This window comes from Filicampus tigris, chromosome 21, assembly GCF_054856515.1.
Source record: "Filicampus tigris isolate MCC_2025a chromosome 21, RoL_Ftig_1.0, whole genome shotgun sequence".
NCBI lineage: Eukaryota > Metazoa > Chordata > Actinopteri > Syngnathiformes > Syngnathidae > Filicampus > Filicampus tigris.
This window is the reverse complement of record NC_141237.1, coordinates 1,636,391-1,655,500: the sequence shown is the minus strand read 5'-3', so window position 1 is coordinate 1,655,500 and position 19,110 is coordinate 1,636,391. Positions and strand designations below refer to the sequence as shown.

Here is a 19,110-nt window from a genome sequence, read left to right as displayed (position 1 = left end):
CGCACCACAGCAGAAGTACAGTTAGCAGGCAAACTTCTGCCTTTATGTTCCCTTATGACTAGTCGCTCAAATTCAGGTGAGGTCAAACGTCGCTATTGTGAGTGTTTTCGTATTTTATTCTTAAATGCTGTCTTTCGGTACTCTGCGGTTCAATTAAAAGTAACGTCAAGTTAAACGCTGCTTGTTTGTGCGTGGTGACGTTTCTTGTCTATAAGCAAAGTTGGAGTAAATGGAACGTCGACGCTTGGCTTTTATTTAGCTAGTTGAAGTTGCCAACTCGGTCAAAGACTGAAGAAGATTATTGACACTGCGGTTTATTGGGTTGTTTTTTTCTTTGAACTTGCTATTAACAACCCTGGTAGCTGTTACGTTGATCCTCTGAGTTTGGACTTCCCCTTGACAGGAACCCATAGGTGTCAGTGAACCCAGGCATGACATTTTGAGCTCAGAGACTGCCAGAGAAATCATTTGCACGAAAATTACTCTCAATGCTTTTATCCGTCTCAGTTAAAGTTGCGATGTTCTGTACATTGTTGTTGATACATGGGATATCTGTCCTCAATCACCTAATAACGTATATCTTCACTTCTCGAAGTGTACAAACTCAACTGTCTCCCCAGCTTGTTTGCAGTGAGCATTAGGCAGATGGAGGAGGCGAGGAGGAGAGCCCAGGCCCTCCTCACCTCAGGCCTGGGCCAGGGTGTAAAGGCCGAAGTCCAGTTGATGGCCAACTTCCCGCAGCCGCTGTCCCAGAAGTACCGTCACCTCAAGGTGGAGACCATGCTGACGGACAATGTTTCCGGCAGCGGCAGAGCTAAGGTCCGCACTTGACATTGAAATAGTGCATTTGCTGAGCAATATAATCTATGGCTAATTTTAAAATGCTGTCCTCTTCCCATCAGGTGTTGGTGTCATTGAATCATTTGGTGAAGGCCTTGAGCATCCTGGAGAAGTACGGCTGCAACCTGACCAGCCATACCAGGCCCAAGTTCTGGCGCAGCGTCAAGCACAACAACCCGCTCTTCAGATCCACCGTGGATGCCATCCACGTGAGCCCCGCCGCCGCCGCCGTCGCGCCGTCAATGCCCAAACCCGCACCGAACGACCGAGGTGCTGTCGCGCAGGGTGGCCGCAGGGTGCTCTTCCTCTACGGCTACACTCAACAGCTGTCGGACGGCCTCAGCTTCCCCGATGACGTCGCCGAGCCTGACCGCGAAACAGTGGCCAAGGTCACGCTGGAAGTCATGACGTTGCGCTGTGAGCTGGAAATGCTCATTAAGGTTTTGACCTGTCCCAAACGCGCCGCTCGCTAACTCTGCGTATTCACAGCGTCTGATTTATTCATCTTTAGGGCACGCATCCTCATCAGGAAGTCTTCAAAGACATCGTCCCCGAGTTGGCCGCCCAGCAGGTCTGCGGACTATCTGGCGCTCTCGCAAAAGCCAGGGTGAAGAAATACAGATTTGGTTTCATTTATTTTTAGATCCAGGATGCCACGGTGACTGACGCCGCCGTTCTCCCGCCGCAAGAGGAGAAGACAGCGCGCAAGCCGCCGCCCCCGCCCCTGCTGCCCAAACCCAAACTAGCAGGAGTCGCCGGACAAGCTCCGAAACCGCCGTCGTCACGTCAGTTTACTTCGGGCGCCGCCATTAATTGTATCCATTCAAGGGAGGGCAAGCGATACGAGCCCTGTATGGTGCCAGTGAGTTCTCTTCGCAACAAGCAATAGTTGGACAGATAGTGGACAATAGTTTGAAAAGGAGCTTCGATCTGAGAAGGCGTGTCCAGTCGGCATGCCCAAAGAATCGCTGCCACGTACGACTTGAGATGTGTTTAACGTAAGTTTTGAGAACCAGTGACGTTGCAATTGTGCGTGCAGTGGAGCAGTGCAAGCTGTGCGGAGGCTCGGCGGCGGTCTTTTGCCCCTCGTGTGACAACCAATCCTTCTGCGACGCGTGCGACGACCTCTTCCATCGCCACCCCGCCAGGGCCGATCACAAGCGAGACCGAGCACTGGAAACGACGCAGGGTGCACCGCTTTCGACGTCATATTCCTAATCGCCGTCAACTCCGTTTGTTTTTCCCTTTGCTTGAGCTTTTTCTTTGTTTGCCCCGCGCAAAGGAATGTGTTCCATCTGCGGCGTGTCCCCCGCGCACGCTCAGTGCGCCACCTGCGTGCACATGTTGTGCCACAAGTGTGACGGCCTCTTCCACTCGCACCCCGAGCGCAAAAGTCACAGCAGGACGGTGCTGGCGCCCGCCAAGACCAACAGGTACGCTCGGCACACCGCAAAGTGGCAGCCGGTGGGATTTTCTTTTCTTTCTTTTCTTTTTTTTTTTTTCCCCGCTTCCGTGTTTTGCTTCTTGCCGACTCATTTGGCGCTTGCAGCGCACCTCCGTCGACGTGGACGTGCGCGCACTGCGGCGCCGGCAACGATTCGCGCGACTCGCTGTGCGCTACCTGCAAACGCAGCTCGACGCCCTCCAGCGCAGGTGAGAGAGATGCAAAAAAAAAAAAGAAAAAAAAAAGAAAAGAAAAAAGGATTATATCAGAGTTATGTGTTCGCAGAGTGGGAGTGTAAGAGCTGCACGGTCATCAATCAAGGCAGCAGCATCCTGTGTCAGGTGTGTGAGCGCCCCCGTCTGGCCCCTCGCCCGTCGATCAACATGATGTTTTCCAGTTCTGGTTCTGGCTCGGATGCCGGAGGGCAGGTTGGTTGGTCTGCCTGTCGCAGTTTTACTTCTGTGTGATTTGGAAAAAAACACTTCAAAAGAACATCGTATGGAAAGTGGACTTTAAGACGTTTGTGTACAAATAGTTGTGTGTCTTATTTTTGTCCTTTGCCCATTCCTGCTCTTGTCCGTGAGCAAGCCCTTCTGCGCCCCCAAACCTACGTTTGTCGGCCAGTGACATCCACCGTATGTCTGCTTTCCGCTGCTGAAAAGTCTACCTTATATTTTTGTCTTCCCTAGTCTCAATGGACGTGTAAGCTCTGCACGTTTGTCAACACCACGTCCGCAGAGGCCTGCGAGGTGTGCAGCTCTCCGGCTAAACGGTCGGACGGACGCCCGCGTCCTCCGAAGACCTCGGGCGGTGTCGAGCATCAGGACGCGTTGCCCAAGCCCAAACCCGAGCCCAAGCCCAGAGCCAGCTTGGATCTGAAGAGGCAGGAACGCATGAGGGAAGACGGCCTCAAGCTCGTACGCCGGATCAAAGTAAGAAGCGCTCGTCATTGCACCGGAGGCCAGCGGCCGGCAGATTTTTGCCTAATCGGTTCATTTTTGAGGAAAAAAAATGTCATGTTGTGATTGATCACAAAGTAATATTGTCTGACAAAAAAAAAACTGCAATGTTTTTCAATTGTCTATCTCACAGTCGTAATAGATGCGCCATTGCAATTAACAAAAGAAATTGACTTCAACAGTGCAAAGTACCACTTCTGGAACGATGCAATGTTGACCGTGCCTCAGAGGTGAGGATATGAAAGAACGCGAGACATGACATAAAAATACAAAAACAGACATATTAGGTAGTACTCTTATGAGACTAAAGTCCGATTTTTCCCGTGTAGTTGTAATTGTAAGATATTTAAGTACATATTTTTGAGGCCCCAATTTGCTAATAGATGCCACAAGACGGTGGCAAAGATTTCCCCCCCCCCCCCCCCGACTAGACAGGGCCACACCCTGGCCGAATGAAGCGCTTCCCCCCACTTCAACATAGTTCCTTGGCACCTTTCGTCATAACTATATGATTTCATGAGACATGGCTTTGGCTGTGACACGGCTCTGTCGATGAATCTAACGCACTCTCTGCCCGCAGGAGGCCGAGAAGCGCGGCATCAGCCCCGAGGAAGTGTACGCCGCGCTGCGCGCGTGCGACGGCAGCGGCGCCGACCCCTGCGACTGGCAGGCCTCGGAGCTGCCGCACCTGCTGGACGAGATTTGCGCCATGGCCGCCTCCGTGCACGCCGGCGTCTCGGCCGGCGGCCGAGGCGTGAAGCTGTCCAGGGCCGAGGCCAAGCTGGCCTGGCTGGCATCGGGCGGCGACGCCGAGCGAGCCGTGACGCAGCTGCTCAGAGACCGACAGGCGAAGGTCGGAGCTTCGTTTCACCTACTCGCCTCTGCCGCCCATTTGCGAGCACGGCGCTTTGTCAAAAAAAAAAAAAAAAAAAAAAATTCCATCCAACTCGCTGACTAGAAGTCATTTCATGAAATACTTTAGCAAGCGCGCTTGCAGCTACAAAGGTATCTTGGCTTGAATTTACGATTAGGTAACTCAATTTTAATGAGCCGCCAGCCTACAAGAGACCATTCTCATGTGTAAGTCTGTCAAACTGCACAGCATAAAAGCAAGCCGGCACATTGATTATTTGAAACGAGGTCAAACAGATGGCTGAGCGAGACACTTTGGTCAAGGCTCATTAAAAAAAAAACTCCCGTTTATCGCAAGGGTGCACATTCCAGACCCACCTGCAATAGGTGAAAGTCCATAATCTAGTGCGACCATATAAAAACACTTAAAAAAAAACGTTCCAAAGTGTGTTGATGTTTTTGCGGCTGTTAGTCCGCATCGAAGGCATGTCAATTGATTTGAGTGGAGGTACGAAAACGGATGGCGGCTGAACGCTTGAAAGGGTGACGCTATGTGTCGGGCAGATGAGGGAGCTGGCATCTCTGGGCTTTGGCGGCGACGCCTTTGAGTGCGAAGAGGCCCTGCGGCAGAGCGGCGGCCAGGTGAAGGGGGCCCTGTCCGTGCTGCAGCGACCCCTGCTGGACGCCTTCCACAAGCGGATCTGGAGCGAGCAGCCCGAGCCGCCCGTGGACCCCAAGCACCCCAACAAAGAGGTGAGCGATATTCGTGTACTAGTGTGCTCCGTGTCCTCACTAGTGGAACACTTCAGCACACTAGTAGAACGACTGTTGCGAAAACTTTGCCAGTGCGCGGAATTGTGTCAACTAGTGAGTGCAGAGAGTCTACTAGCACACAGACCCTAAGCCGGAGGCCAAGGACGTGGAATGTTGGCTAACCCGTCTTTTGCGCCCCGCAGCGGATGTGCCGACGTCTGCTGGCGCTGTACGGCCTGCCCAGCTGGGGGCGCTGCGAGATCGCCCTGTCGCTGCTGCAGGAGCCGGCCGTCAACTACTCGCTGGAGGACGTGGTGCAAGCGGTCAAGGAGTCGCCCGACCGCGAATTCATCAAGCGCGTCCTCAACAACGAGTGTCCGTGCTGCCTGAGCAACTTCCCTCGGAGCAAGGTCCGCACGCCTAGCCCCCCCCAAAAAAAAATATGCGAAATCACCCCAAAAATCCATTAGTCACAAAGTATAAATGCCAATATCTCTTTGGGATTCGTATGCTGTGTAGTTGTTGTTGATCCAATCTTGGCCCGCACATGCTGCTATTTTATTGATTTATTTTGGACTGCCCAAATACTTGTTTGTTTAACGCGCAGATGCAGTCTCTGACGTCCTGCCAGTGCTCGGTATGTCTGGAGTGTTTCACGCAGCACTTCACCATCATCGTGCGCGACAGGCGCATCTGGGACATGGTTTGTCCCATCTGTCGCGGGCCCAACATCACCGACCCCGAGCAGCTGGACAGTTACTTCTCCACGCTAGACATCCAGGTGCGAGCTTGCAGCGGCGCTGCGGAAGGGGAGCGCGGGGGAATGCGGTGGGCGGGAGGCGGACGGGATGCCGAGGGTCGCGCTGACCTCGCCGGATGTGTGCCTTGCAGCTGCGGGAATGTTTGGAGCCTGACGTCTACGCGCTCTTCCACAAAAAACTCACGGAGCACGCGCTCATGAAGGACCCCAACTTCCTGTGGTGCTGCCACGTGAGTCTCCCTCACTTTTAACCGCCACAAAGACCTGAAACATCGTCATTGTCGTCAAAGTTTTCGGCGCAGAAATCAAATTTGGCCGCTGAATACAAACCGGCAGCGATCATAAAACCACAAAATAGTCACACTCGAAGCCCAATTTGGACATTTTCACTTAAGGGTGAACTCGCTTTTGTTGCCAGTGCTTTGCATGAATGCCTTGACTACTGCGCATTGCAACAAAGTTCCACTTCTTCGGCCTTGTCTCGCGAAAAGGATACTGATGTGAAATACTGCATAATAAAAGTCTTCCCACGTCACTAAATGTCACGCAGTGCGACTCGGGCTTCATCAATGAAGGCAACCAGCTGAATGTGACGTGTCTGTCGTGCTGCAACAGCTTCTGTGCTGAGTGCAAGAAACCAGTGAGTGACCAACACGCACGCCGAGTGGAGTGACTTTGTGGAGGGTTTTGTCCATGCTGAGCGCCCGATGGCGTCGCTCTGTGTTGTCAGTGGGAGCCCCAGCACCAGGATCTGACCTGCGAGCAGTTCCAGCAGTGGAAGCGGGACAACGACCCCGACTACCAGAGGCAGGGCCTGGCCGGCTACCTGCGCAACAACGGCATCAGTAAGTGGCAGCACTTCCGGCGAACCTGCGTTCACCGACGGAACCCGCTCGTGCAAAATTGGGGATTTTTCTTTTCGGGCCACGTCGCCCCGCCCAAGCCTTCCCGGTTGACCACGAACCGCCGGCTTGTCGTTGCAGCCTGTCCTCATTGTCGCTTCCAGTACGCGCTGACAAAAGGCGGCTGCATTCACTTCAGTTGCTCCCAGTGCAGGTACCAGTTTTGCAGCGGCTGCAACAACCCCTTCTACACGGTGGGTGCGCAACATGACACGCTGCTTTTAGCCCACACGGCGCTACCTCGGTGGCAGCCTCTTGTATTCTACCTCAAATACAAGAGGGGAACGCACAGATGGGGTTTTTTTACGTCGTGCCAACGACTCAAAACAATGGTTATAAATAGTTAACGATACAAATTCAGTTTTGCTTTTGCTCATTTCAGATTCTGTATTTTGGATTGTACTTGGGTTGAGGTTTTTGAATCGCATCATCAAGAGAATGATTTTATAGTTTTAAGAACAGAACTTCAAATGCATGAGAATGTTATGAGGAAAGAAGTTGCGCCTTTTTTTTTTTTTTTTTTTTTAACGAAAGCCGCAATATCATGAGGCAAAAGAGTTAAATCTGTACCTTTCTACACAAGTGTATCCACCTCTATTGGAGTACAACGTGTGAACCCCCCCCCCAATCCCCCCCCCCTCCCGCTGTGCGTTGCAGACGGCCTGCGGGATGGAGCAGTGCCACATCACGGGCCTCCACGCTCATCATCCTCGCGACTGCCTCTTCTACCTGCGCGACTGGGAGGCCAAGCGGCTGCAGGCGCTGCTGCAAGTGCGACGGCGCCAAAGTTCCTCCAGCTCCCCCGTCTCAATGTCACATTCTTTTGCTCATATGTCCCCATCTGCTTGCTTTTGTCAGAGGAGAGGCGTGGACTTCAACACAGAACCTTCTGAGGAACTGCGGGCGGGTAAGAATTGTGAATGCTCAGCGGGCTCGTTAGAGAGAGCACAGGGGTCCGTAGTTGGCCCACTGCTTTTCTCCCCCTTTTCCATTTACCTTCCGCGTGCTCTCCTTTTGTGACGCAGACACGTGCGGCGTGATTGAGCAGAAAGAAGAAGGTCAAACCGTGGACTCGCCGTGTGGCGTCCAGACTCAACCGGGCCAGGCCGGACTCTGCGAGTGAGTCGACCTCGTAAATAATGAAGGGGTTTCACATTTACAATTGTCCGAGCTAAGTTAGGGCGGCGAAATCAGGCCAAAACACCCCTCACCCCTTTTGTGCAGGAAACATTACAGAGAGTATCTGGTCAGTCTGATCAACGCCCACTCGCTGGACCCCGCCATTCTCTACGACGCCGACGAACTGATCCGAGCCTGCCAACGCTACCAGGTGGACACGCAGAGGGACGACGACGAGGACGACGTTGCCTACCACGCTCGACTGCGCAAGGTGAAATCTTTTCAATGCATCCAGGCAAACTTGTTTCTTCAGCGGTACCGTGACTTGGGAATGCCCGGTTTTGTTTTTTTGAACTCGGTTGCCTGAAACGGTAAATGACGAAATACACAGATGATCAAGTTCAAAATAAAAGCAAAATGATGAAACATCTTTTTGGGATGAATGAAAATGCATGTTTTTTGTTGTTGTTGTTTTTTTTTTGCTTTGTGTTTTGTTTCACTCTGATGCTTTCCTGTAGAAACTGATGGAGGTTCCTCTGGGTGAAAAGGTTCCCCGGAACGCAACTCACCAGCCGCACACAAGCTGAGCCAGCTTCCTTCCGGCGTGCAGTATGCAGTGTGCTCACATTTACGTTTACGATGAAGTAGCTGCATTGCTCATGAGTCACTGTTCAATGTTCAGAAGTCATACATTTTGTCAGCAGAGAACAAAGATGTTCAGTTGGCATTGTCTATCCCGTTCCAATGTACTTTGAATGTGTCAAGGTGATCAATGTTGTGCTTTACTGATGAAGACCAATAAAATCATGTACTCTGATAACAATTCCTTTTGACATTTTATTAGACTAGTAGCATATTTGTCGCAATTTAGATTATTGGAAAACAAGACAATCGCGACAACTTCAGCAGGACAAGTGTTTCGTTGCCTTAATTACCAGGACCGCTGACTATCCACACACACAGACAGAAAGAAAAAGTCACTTTTTGAAGCAAGCATTGGTATTTTTTTTTTATTCATGATGTGACATCAAGTAAGGCCAGAGGTTCACAAAACATTTTATACCATATACCACCTCAGAAAATACTCCCAAGTACCACCATAATCATGACCAATATGAACATATAATAACGTTGTAAGCTTGTCGTAATTATTGTTATTTTGTTCATGACAAATAATGTATCTTTGTTCATCTAGTTATGCCAGCAATGAAACATTACACAGAAATGAAACACTTGCGTATAAACACTCCTTCACCAAATGGCGCAAGCTACTACTGACCTTTTACTATTCATACAACAGAGTAATATCTTTATGTTCAACTATTTGGGTCCAGATTTCACTTTGAGTCGGTAAATTTGTCAGTATATTGAGACCCGATTGTCACATTACCGTTTGGAAGTGTCTAACTGGGTGTGTGCCTTTCTAAAATAAAAAAAAGTGAATTGAATCAATACGATATTTTTTTTTGGGGGGGGGGGGTATATTATGCTAGAAACATGTTATAAATACACCCGGGAAACTCCTTGAAATTGTGGGGGCAAATGCATATAATCGCACAATAATGTCTCCTCGACAGAGTGCGCAGCTGCATGTGCTTGTGTACGTTGTCTCCCCCTGGTGGCTAGCAGCTGGCAGGTTTCCTCGGAGTCACGTGATTTCTCAGAAGCTCCTCTCAAGCTGCCAAAGCGCGTTCGCGCGTCTCCAGTCTGTGCAATACACAAGCACACACAGAGACCACAAAAGAGCGCGCACGGACCGATCCCGAAACAGCAGCAAAAGAAGCCGCGGCGCCCTCCGAGGTAAACGAAACTTAAATCGACTTCCGAATTGCCACCACCGACTTCGGGAAGACAATTTTAGATGCGCTCTCGCTTTTCTAAAAGATCTTCTCGTTTACCAGAGGCCATTGTCGAGTTTGGAAGATTCGGATTGTGCGCTGACCAAAATGTTTATTGGCTCAATAAGGAAGTGGCGGCTAGCGGCCCAGCTGTATTTGTCGTTGTATTTATTTCCTAAGCAACTAATGGTGCATGATGTATTTTTTGTTTTTTTTGAATGTGTCGCCCCCCCACCCCAGGGTACCTCCCTCCGACTTGCTTGCTTGGGAGTCATGGCCACTGTGACGCCGCGATGTACCCGCAGACTGCGCTCGTGGATGGTGGAACAGGTACGCGTGCGTGTGAGTCCGCGCTAGAGGGGGGACAGGATGGGGTAGAGAAATTCCTGGAATTAAAAAAAAAAAAAAAAATTGGCAGAAAAACTCAGCTGTGCACTGATCTTATACTCTGGCTAACTTGGCATCATGGTTCCAAGCAACAATATTGAAGTGAGTTGAGGAGCTTCAATTAGACAAATGAAGTGCTTTACCGTTGTCTTGTTGCCAATGACCTTTGTTGAAGTGTGTTAGGGAGCGTCATTTAGACAGAGGTAGTGGTTTGGTGCCAACCTGTGGCATCCCTGTTCCAAGGGAGTTGAGGAGCTTCATTTACACGAAAGAAGTGCTTTGGCGCCATCGTGTCGTCAATGAACTATTTCAAAATTAGTTGCGGCGCTCCAGTGGGACAAGAGTAGTGCTTTTCCGCCATCTTGTGGCACCTTGGTGCCAAGGAACTGTATGGAAACTTCCCCGAAGTAATCAACTGAGGTGATAATGAAATCAATGTGAATGCAGAAAATGGATGGATGTTGTAGTCGTCTCCAAAAATGTGAACCTGTCACCTGTTGACAGGTGAACAGCGGTCGATTTCCTGGTCTGAAGTGGGAGGACGAGGCCAAAACGATGTTCCGCATCCCCTGGAAACATGCCGGCAAGCAGGACTTCCGCAAGGACGAGGATGCCGCCATCTTCAAGGTGAGCCTTGGTGGTGTGTGTTTTTGATTCTGGTTGGAAGGGCATCCTACCCAGTGGCAATTAGCATCTTAGCATTTTGGAAAGAGTGGCTGATTCAGGCTTGTACGCTTAGCGTTAGTTGTTTGTCTTTCACGGACATAAGTCCGTGCTGTGCTACTTGAGCATCATTTAGTTGTACCTAAAGTTAGTGTCGTGTCGTTTTTTCTGATGCTTGCACAATGTCGGCCTTTTGCTCAAGATGCACTTGGGTTCGTATTCCCATTTCACGTGTGACTCATCAATGCTTCCGATAAGAAAATTGCTGTCAGGTTTGGGCGGCTCCCATCGAGAAATCCTTGACAACCTCCTGTCATGTGAAGTATTGCACCATTCAAGCTTTGACTCATCGTGCGCATCTTCTTCATCCTCCTTGCAAGTGTTTTCGTATACAGACGTTATTTTGAATCATTAAAAAGATGCTTGGCACTTTTTTGGGTAAAATAGTTGCTGGAGGGCTCAAAAAAGTTGCTAAATATAGCAACCAATTGGCTAAGTAGGGAAGACCGACTTATCTTTTGTGACCTAGCTCCCCTCTGTTTGGAGCCGTGTTGTTAATGTTCATCGCGTGCGCCCAAGGATTTTCCTCAGAAGCGGATAAGTGTCGTTGGTGTAAGCAGTGCATGTCAGCAGAGCTCCGCACATTGCAAAAAACGGGGAAATGTGCTGTTTGCTGGTGAGGCTTGGGCGGAGTTCACGGGCAAGGTGAGGGACAAGAACCCGGCCAGCTGGAAGACGCGCCTGCGCTGCGCCCTCAACAAGAGCTTCGAGTTCAGCGAGGTGGTGGACCGAGCCCAGCTGGACATCTCGGAGCCCTACAAAGTCTACCGACTGGTACCCGCCGGCGAGCAGGGTGAGAATGGACTGGTCTCCGTAGGAATTAAATCAAGTCCACGTACTGCACGCTAAAGGGGAAGTCAACGCAAACATTTTTTCTTTTCAAGAATATGTTCTCTGCAAGCCCACTAGTTGAAACGGGGCATTCGGATGAATATTGCGTTTGTGGAATAAGTGTCAATCCACTCGTTTTTAGCCATCCCTGCTCAGATTCAGAAAACAGGTCAGCCGCGATTGGTGGTTGTGAGCAGTTGTGATGTCATTTTCACTCGGCAGAAGACAAAACGGCCGCCCCCGGAGATGGCTAAAAACGAGTGCATTTTGCCGCTTAGCATCTATTCCACAAATACAATATTAATCCAAATGCCGTGTTTCAACTAGTGGGCCTGCTGGCAACATATTCTTGAAAAAAAGATGTTTGGGTTCCGCTTGAACCACTGTGTAACCAAATGAAATGACCGCCTTAAAAGACAAAAGTTGCCCACTCTGTTGCTTTGTGTGTTTGTCAAGGAGCACAACAGCCGAAGAGACAATGTGATGAGAAAAGAGGCAGGAAGTCGAAGCGCAGGAGCAGCGTCGGCATCAGTAGAGACGTAGCGGAAGACGACGCTCGCGTCAAGCACGTGAAGATGGCGGACGACGTCAAAAGTGAGCTGGTGCGTGTCAAATCAATCCCAAGTGTGCGAATTCAAAGAACTCCTGCCATGACACATGTCCCCGAAAGACAGCCAGAAGAGAAGGGAGGCTCGTTGCGTTGGCTTGTTAGCATTCTTTCCCTGAAAAATGGTTGCTGTTAGCGTGTTCGCCTGCTAGCTTGGGTAACAACTGCTCTGTGGCTGCGGCGCAGCGCGCTGAAGACGTCCAGCCGCGGACCGAACATCTCCTGCCAGAAGAGCGTTCGCTCCAGATGGATGCCGCCGCGCAGGAAGCCCGTGAGTCCGACCGACCCGTCATTCCAAACGCCGACTTCAATTGCTTTCTTGACCACAAATAATTGTTCATCCATCCATGCCGGCGGCGTATAGTGACGGGCGGAACAATCAAGTGCTTTTCCACGAGATTGGCACAAGACACTTTTCTGCTTTGGTGTCGCCCCGTGAGATTTGCTTGAATGTAAACTGCAACACGCGTCGGGGCTCGATAAAGTTTGGCGAGCGGCGAGTTAAGCGGCGTGAGACGTTTCGTTGTCAGTCACAAGTGCCGGCTCTTTGAGGAACGTTGACTGACGAGTGCTCCCTTTTTGCGCCTCCGCAGCGCTCAGCGAGATCCGACTGGACGTCCGCATTGAGGAGAGCGTCGCGGCTCCTCAGGAAGGTAAGCGCTCCGCTACGTCCGTGCCGCCGTCCGTCCGTCTGTCCGTGTCAAACGACGGGAAATGCAATCCAACAAAAAACAACACGATCAACTGCGCAAAATGTGTCAAATTGCAATTTATTTAAAAGAGGTTAAAAGGGCATCAACCAAAAGGCAATTAAGATGAAAATAAATGGCAAAATGCCATCTGTTTAGATTTGCTCATAATTAAGAAAGAAACGTTTTCAAGTTTTTTCAAAAGTGAAATAAAAACAAATTGTTACAACAGTAATAAATTGCAAGTTTAAAAAAAGGGATCCAAAGTTCGAGTGTAATAAAAGTTGCAAATAAATGGTCATTTACTAAAAATGCAATATAGAATTCAAATAGCAAAATCATGTACCAAAATTGCATATTTAAAAAGCTACATTTTATTTGAACCTTTTCATGCAAAGTGGTCACTACAGTGGACAGCTATTTAAAAGTTGCCTTCGCCTATCTTAATCCATCTAAAAAATATATTTAGATTTTAAATAATAACATTAAATCATAATTAATGCATGAAAGGGTTAAAAAAAAAAAAATTAGATTAATTAATATAGGCGAAAGCAACTTTGAAATAGCTGTCCACTGTAGTGACCACTATGCATGAAAGGGTTAATTAACTTTATATGGGAAATAAATGCACTAACATTTTCAAATATTAAGGTAAATATCCAAATTAAGTCCAATCAATATTGAAACTTTTTTTTTTAATGGTAATTTAACTGAACTTTTTTCTTTAAGTGAAAGAATATGTAATAATGCAACAAATAGCCAAAATAATGGTCAACATTGCAAATCAAGATGTAACTTACATATTTGTTGAATTCTAAGCGCGAAAGAACATCATTGAAATAAATCATCACATTTGCAAAGTAGAAAAATTACATGAAAACATTTTATACACAAAAGTGGAATAAATTGCAATAAGTAATGAGAGCAATATCGAAAAAATAAAAAGCGAAATAAATAATCCCATCTGGAAATAACAAATTTGTCTGATGTGTGTCTAGACAATCACTCACTTCACGTGGCGGTGCACTACATGGGCCAGCAAGTGCTGACGCGTCACATCCACGGGCCCGACGTGCGCGTCTTGTATGTGCCGTCGTCCTCGCCCGTGCCGCCCACGCCGGCCCCCGACGTCTACTTCCCGCGCATCCACCTGCCCGAGCCGCCGGCCTCGCTCCCCTCCAAGCCCGCCGACAGGGCGGCGCTGCTCTCCCTGCTGCCCTTCATGGAGAAGGGCGTGGTGCTCACGTCCACCCGGCAGGGCGTCTACGGCCGCCGCTTCTGCCGCGGCCGCGTCTTCTGGACGGGGTTGCACGCCGCCTCGCCCGGCCTGCAAAAGATGGAGAGGAACTCGGAGCCCGTCCTGCTCTTCAGCAAAGAGGCCTTCGAGCGACGTGAGTTTCGATTCTTCTACTTGATGCCTCCATACAATATCTCATAAAAGTAAAAACTACTTTTTTTTTTTTTTTTTTTGCACGACCGAGCAGTATTTCAGTATCAATTTTTCTAAGAAGATGCCTCTAGTTGTTTTCTTCCCAGCATAGTTAGCTTAATACAAAAAGGCCATACAAGGGCTAATGAAATTAGCATCATGTCATAGTAATTATAAACCTTTAAACTAGTGTATCAGACTACAAGCTGTAGCAACGCATGTTGATTTTTTTTTTTTTTTTTAATCAATACCTACGCGCATATATTCTTTATCCTCTGCAAAAAATGACTAATATCTTCATGTGTATACGCATGTACTGTATATAGCGAGCTATGTTACATAGAATAAAAGTTGCTAGGGCAGTCTGAAAAGTTGCTCGGTCTAGCAAGCAAAGTGCTAAGTTGTCCTCAATGGCTTGTTGATCTCAAAACTGAGGTGCGACTCTTCTCGTGACGGTCGGTTTCAGAACTGGACAACTTCCGCGCCAACGGCGGCGAGGCGCCGCCGTGCAGCGTCACACTCTGCTTCGGCGAAGAACTCAACTGCACCGACGATCTGTCCGAAAAACTCATCATCGTTCAGGTACTTCGGGCGCTTGCTGGCACGCCCAGGGGACGGATCACTTGTGCAGATGTTTGAGTGGGCGTGTCCTTTCAATTGTTCTTCTTGGCGCCGACTGGTTGTCAGGTGACGCTGCTTGGGGCCGAGCAGCAGGTGCAAAGCGCTCGCTCCATCCTGGACCCCTTCGGCCTGCTGCAGTCTCCGCTGGAAGAGATCACGCTCAACTTGGTGGCGGTGCAGACGCCTTGACGGAAGGTCGCCGGCGGCCTCTTTGCCAAAATGGCACTGACGTCACTTTGCTTGAATTGGCGGGCGTCTTTTCATCAAGTGTGAACTCTGCCTGACTGAGGGTCTTGAATGGAACGACGTGGCGCACACTACAAACAGGAACAAGACACTGGCTGGAATTTCATTGGCGCCCCCAAGTGGCCAAACTGAATGCCTAGGTCACAATTTTCAAGTCTAGGGGACATAAAAAGTCTACACACCCCTGTTAAATGCCATGGTTATTTTTGGGTGATATCAAAAATGGACCAACAGTGTTTTTGCACAAGTGTGCACACCCTCTTATAACTAGCGATGTGGCAGTGTTCACAATCACAACCGTTGACTGCGAATCGTGACTCAGCTGCACTTTATTTGGGGTTAATGACCATTACGAGAGGGTGTGCACAATTGTGCAAACACGCATTTGTTTTCGTGTCCTTCCCCTCACAAAAAGATGAGCTTTTTTGGATTTATTTATTTTTTTTTTTTTCAGCTCACAAAAACCTGGCATTTGGACGGGGGTGTGCAAAAGGTTTGTAGTATGACTGTTCACATTCTTCGAACACAAAAGCACCACCAAATTGCATGTAACTAACTCCCCAAGTGTCAACACTGCGCCGTGACAACATGGACGTGCGCAGTAAGTAACACAAATTTGAAGAAAGCTTACGTCGCGTTTGCTTGGCCTGGACTAACCCGTCCAACTTATTTAACCTTATGTGCACCTCTAATGCATTCTTAGACCATATTTAATGTCCTATGCTAATGTTCATGTGGATTTAGAGCAGTTGTGTTTTTTATCTTGATTCATGCGGGCATCACCGCTCGCGTATTTGGATGACATCGGGCTGCCGTTGACTTGATTGTTCCCGTCCTGGCGTTTACACTGCGCTCGCATCGCAATGTATTGGATGTGTGTCATTTGTATTTATTTTCCATGTCCCCATTGTCACATTTGAGCCCAAAGAGAGTCATTTCAATCCAACATTTGTAATTGCCGATGTTAACCGAGGATCAAAATCAAGTAGCGAACCCCACATGCGGTTTGGCATTTATGACTTTTATTTGTTTTTTTTTTTTAGAACCTATATTCTCGTTAGTCACTGGAAAAGTCACCTAATCACTGTTTTTTGTGCGGCTGTCATGCTGCCAAGGTTGAAGCGCTTTGTTTGGACAAAAGCAGTGCTGCCCTGCCAAATTTTGGCATCGACAGCCAATCATGAGACATTGCATGAGTTGACCTGTTTTTATTAAACACTCACTGTTACGTTAGGGTTATTTCATGTCGTCATAGGTGGAAAATTATGTGGAGTGGGCGACTCTTGGGGTGTGTTCACATGTCCTTGAAGTCATCATGGCAAAAGTGTGTGCATGTTGGGGGGGGGGGGGGGTTGTCACATGTCGCTCTTCTTATTTGTTATGTTACTGAAACTAAAAGAACAACAATAAAAGTCTTTCAACCGCTCGTCGGCCCTCCGCGTTAGCAAAAAAAAAAAAAAAAAAAGGTTCACGAATTTCTTGAAGCACTTCTCCCCTGCGTCTAGATGTTGCCATTGGCCGGCGAGGCCAGCTCGGCAATCTTGGCGTTCAGCTTCTGATTGGTCCAGTCTCGGGTGATGTCATCCAGGTGGCTGTCGAAATCCACCAGGAGCGAGTGGTCGCCCGACTCCAGCATCTGGCCGGCGATGGCGCGGGTCTCCTCCCACTGCCTCAGCATGATCCTGAATAGGAAAGAAAAAAAGAAAAAAGTCAATCATCATTTCATAATCATCTGATATCAGTTTCTTTAACAGCACACCTAATGACAAGCTGTATCGAAGATGCTAATTTACGGATGTTTAATTCTCTTTTGTTGTATGCTCTGGTTGCGTGTGCGGCCGCACTGTTTGTGTTAACGAAGCAAGACCTTGAAGGTTTGGAATTACAGTAACATCTATGCTAATTTCTATTAGCCTGTCGTTGCCACTTCCCATTATGTTAACATTGAGCTAGCCCACTTTCTCTTGCTGACATGATTTAGGTGTTTGCATTCCGAATGTTTAATTCTCTTGTGTTTTAAAGTAAACTAACTGGGAGTGGGGATGACAAAGAGCTTGAAACAAGCACACTTGGCCTCTTGTATCGAGCGAGAGAGTGAGAACAGGTGCAAAGAAACTTGAATTTTTTTTTATTTTTTTTTTCATATGACCACTCCTTACGTGTGCTTGTCTTTCAGCATCCATCTCGAGTCTTTGCGTTCGTACATGACGATGGGAGGTACCCGGTAGTCTGGAGACATTTTGCTCCCGTCCAACTGTCGAGAGCGACAAATCACAACAGATGAGAAGGCTTCGTGAGGCAGCGTCATCGGCACGTCATCGTTTGCGGCAACCGAAACATTCTGACCATGAGCAGAACGGCGCCGTCAAACTGCTCGGCGATCTTGTCGGCGATCTTCAGGGCTGCTTGTGTTGGGCTGCAAAAGGTCGATTGCTTCCGTCACCAACTTTCGAACTCGCTTCACTTGTGGATGGTTGGCGGAAACTCACCTGCAGTCTGACACGCAGGCATTAGCTTGGTAATATCCCACAATCCTTTGCTGCGTCTGCGAGCACCACACGTCCACCTGCAATGTCACGAGTTTCAGCACTTCAGTCTGCATCCGTCTATTGCATCCACCTTGTCGGGTTCATACCTGCGTGAGGGCCAGCTGGGTGACGGGCGCCAGTGACAGGTGCGAGTGCAGCAGCGGCACGCAGTCAGTCACGCAGATGGCGCCCCCTGCCGAGCTGGAGGACAATAGCAGCCCGTTGACGCTGCATCGGGGGAACAGGCAGGCGTGCAGGTACATCTTGACGTACGCCCGGCATGACAGCTCCACCTCGCCCATGACGGCGACGTCTTAATTTAGGACACAACTGCTCCTAATCGTGAGCGAACAAGAGGCTAAAAGTAGCTCGCCAAAAGTGATGGAGAATGTATTACATTAGCATAGTATTAGCATCTAATACAAGCACTAAATACAGGCTTACGTCGAGCGCAATAAAGATCAACAAAAAAACGTCCGTTGGCAGTCACCTGAAAATAATCAAGTTGTTACCAAAATGTGGCGATTCATTTAAATAGATCACCCAAGAACTATGAAGAAAACGAGCCTTGGTGACAGCTACAACATCCAGTCGCGAGGCTGCTATTGCTAATGCTAAAGGGTCGGTTCTGTTGCCAAGAGCAATCATTGGCCAACGCAGTGACGTAGTCTTTACCTGATTGGAGGAAACGCGAACCAATCATTTTTGGTTCTTCTGCGGCATCACGTTCTGGCCTTTCCCAGATCAGATCATTGGTTAACGTTGTGTCACTTGATTGGGGGAGAGTCTTGTCGATCATTTCCACAAAAAAACGCCTTACTATACCCTTACCACACATGGTCGTTTTTTGGATTTTTTTTTTTACAAAAAACGCCTTACTATACCCTTACCACACGTGGTGGGTTCTTTTGGACAAAAACGCCTTACTATACCAATATGGTCCAGCTGCAGCCACAAATGGGCGTTCCCGTTTTTTGACGGAAACGCCCTGTTCTGAGAACGGGAACGCCCCCTTACCTCAAGGGCGACGTCACTCCGGCAGGCAGACGCCTGTTCTCCAGTATTAAGTTTCCAAAACGCCTGTTTTTTCGATACAGTTCGCGCGTTGAGAGTTAGTAAAATGCGCTATATAAATACAATTGTATTGCATTGTATTATATAATAATAATAATAATAATAATAATAATAATCACAATAATAGTAATAATAGATAAATGAAAATAGTGAAAGTTAATTAAAATTAACCATTGAAAATCATACATTGGCTTGGATTGTGGTTCAGCAGGTTTTAAAAAAAAAACCTCATGAAACAGGCCTGGATAAAAATGAGGGAGGTTAAAGACTATTGTGACACACAAATAAGATTGCATTGTCTTTTAAAAATATCTCCTTTACTAACAGGGATACTGTTGTATACGCGATACGGTGTTGTTGTTGTTGTTGTTGTTGTTTGAAGAGTCGTTGCACAATTTGTCAAACACGCTTTTCTTTTCATTTGAATTGAGCCTTCTCATACGTAGTCGTACACATTCTCTGACCTACAATATTGCTTGCCAAATGCCTTTGCGATCTCCTGTCCAAT

At 48.4% G+C, this 19,110-nt stretch overlaps 3 protein-coding genes across 10 annotated transcripts; 2 read left to right on the top strand and 1 right to left on the bottom strand.

Moving 5' to 3' along the window:
• Positions 1-14: 14 nt before the first annotated feature.
• On the top strand, positions 15-8,452 carry LOC147127104 (E3 ubiquitin-protein ligase RNF31-like). Of its 2 annotated transcripts, none has more exons than XM_086021130.1 (24): positions 15-76; positions 621-819; positions 903-1,049; positions 1,125-1,280; positions 1,352-1,411; positions 1,484-1,625; positions 1,880-2,029; positions 2,123-2,273; positions 2,390-2,493; positions 2,570-2,712; positions 2,974-3,216; positions 3,824-4,096; positions 4,660-4,848; positions 5,052-5,258; positions 5,456-5,629; positions 5,740-5,838; positions 6,159-6,248; positions 6,339-6,453; positions 6,592-6,704; positions 7,168-7,281; positions 7,369-7,417; positions 7,536-7,629; positions 7,735-7,900; positions 8,148-8,452. In XM_086021130.1, the coding sequence occupies exons 2-24, from the start codon at positions 646-648 to the stop codon at positions 8,214-8,216; spliced, it is 3,222 nt and encodes a 1,073-aa protein (XP_085877256.1). In that variant the 5' UTR covers positions 15-76; positions 621-645; the 3' UTR covers positions 8,217-8,452. The 2 variants fall into 2 exon arrangements, with proteins under 2 accessions (XP_085877256.1, XP_085877257.1); XM_086021131.1 differs by having other exon boundaries at positions 47-97.
• An 838-nt stretch (positions 8,453-9,290) lies between these two features.
• On the top strand, positions 9,291-16,426 carry irf9 (interferon regulatory factor 9). Of its 5 annotated transcripts, none has more exons than XM_086021135.1 (10): positions 9,292-9,429; positions 9,708-9,797; positions 10,359-10,481; positions 11,199-11,370; positions 11,865-12,010; positions 12,202-12,286; positions 12,609-12,668; positions 13,703-14,095; positions 14,600-14,715; positions 14,821-16,426. In XM_086021135.1, exons 2-10 carry the CDS (start codon positions 9,741-9,743, stop codon positions 14,941-14,943), a joined length of 1,275 nt encoding a protein of 424 aa, XP_085877261.1. In that variant the 5' UTR covers positions 9,292-9,429; positions 9,708-9,740; the 3' UTR covers positions 14,944-16,426. The 5 variants fall into 5 exon arrangements, with proteins under 5 accessions (XP_085877264.1, XP_085877261.1, XP_085877265.1 ...); XM_086021137.1 differs by having other exon boundaries at positions 9,387-9,429; positions 10,367-10,481; XM_086021138.1 differs by lacking the exon at positions 11,199-11,370 and having other exon boundaries at positions 9,291-9,429; positions 10,367-10,481.
• emc9 (ER membrane protein complex subunit 9) lies at positions 16,194-18,168 on the bottom strand. Of its 3 annotated transcripts, none has more exons than XM_086021144.1 (6): positions 17,973-18,168; positions 17,636-17,864; positions 17,490-17,566; positions 17,347-17,416; positions 17,160-17,254; positions 16,194-16,682 (listed from the first exon to the last, which is right to left on the bottom strand). In XM_086021144.1, exons 2-6 carry the CDS (start codon positions 17,828-17,830, stop codon positions 16,502-16,504), a joined length of 618 nt encoding a protein of 205 aa, XP_085877270.1. In that variant the 5' UTR covers positions 17,831-17,864; positions 17,973-18,168; the 3' UTR covers positions 16,194-16,501. The 3 variants fall into 3 exon arrangements, with proteins under 3 accessions (XP_085877270.1, XP_085877271.1, XP_085877269.1); XM_086021145.1 differs by having other exon boundaries at positions 18,019-18,168; XM_086021143.1 differs by having other exon boundaries at positions 17,636-18,168.
• Between the last annotated feature and the right edge of the window lie 942 nt (positions 18,169-19,110).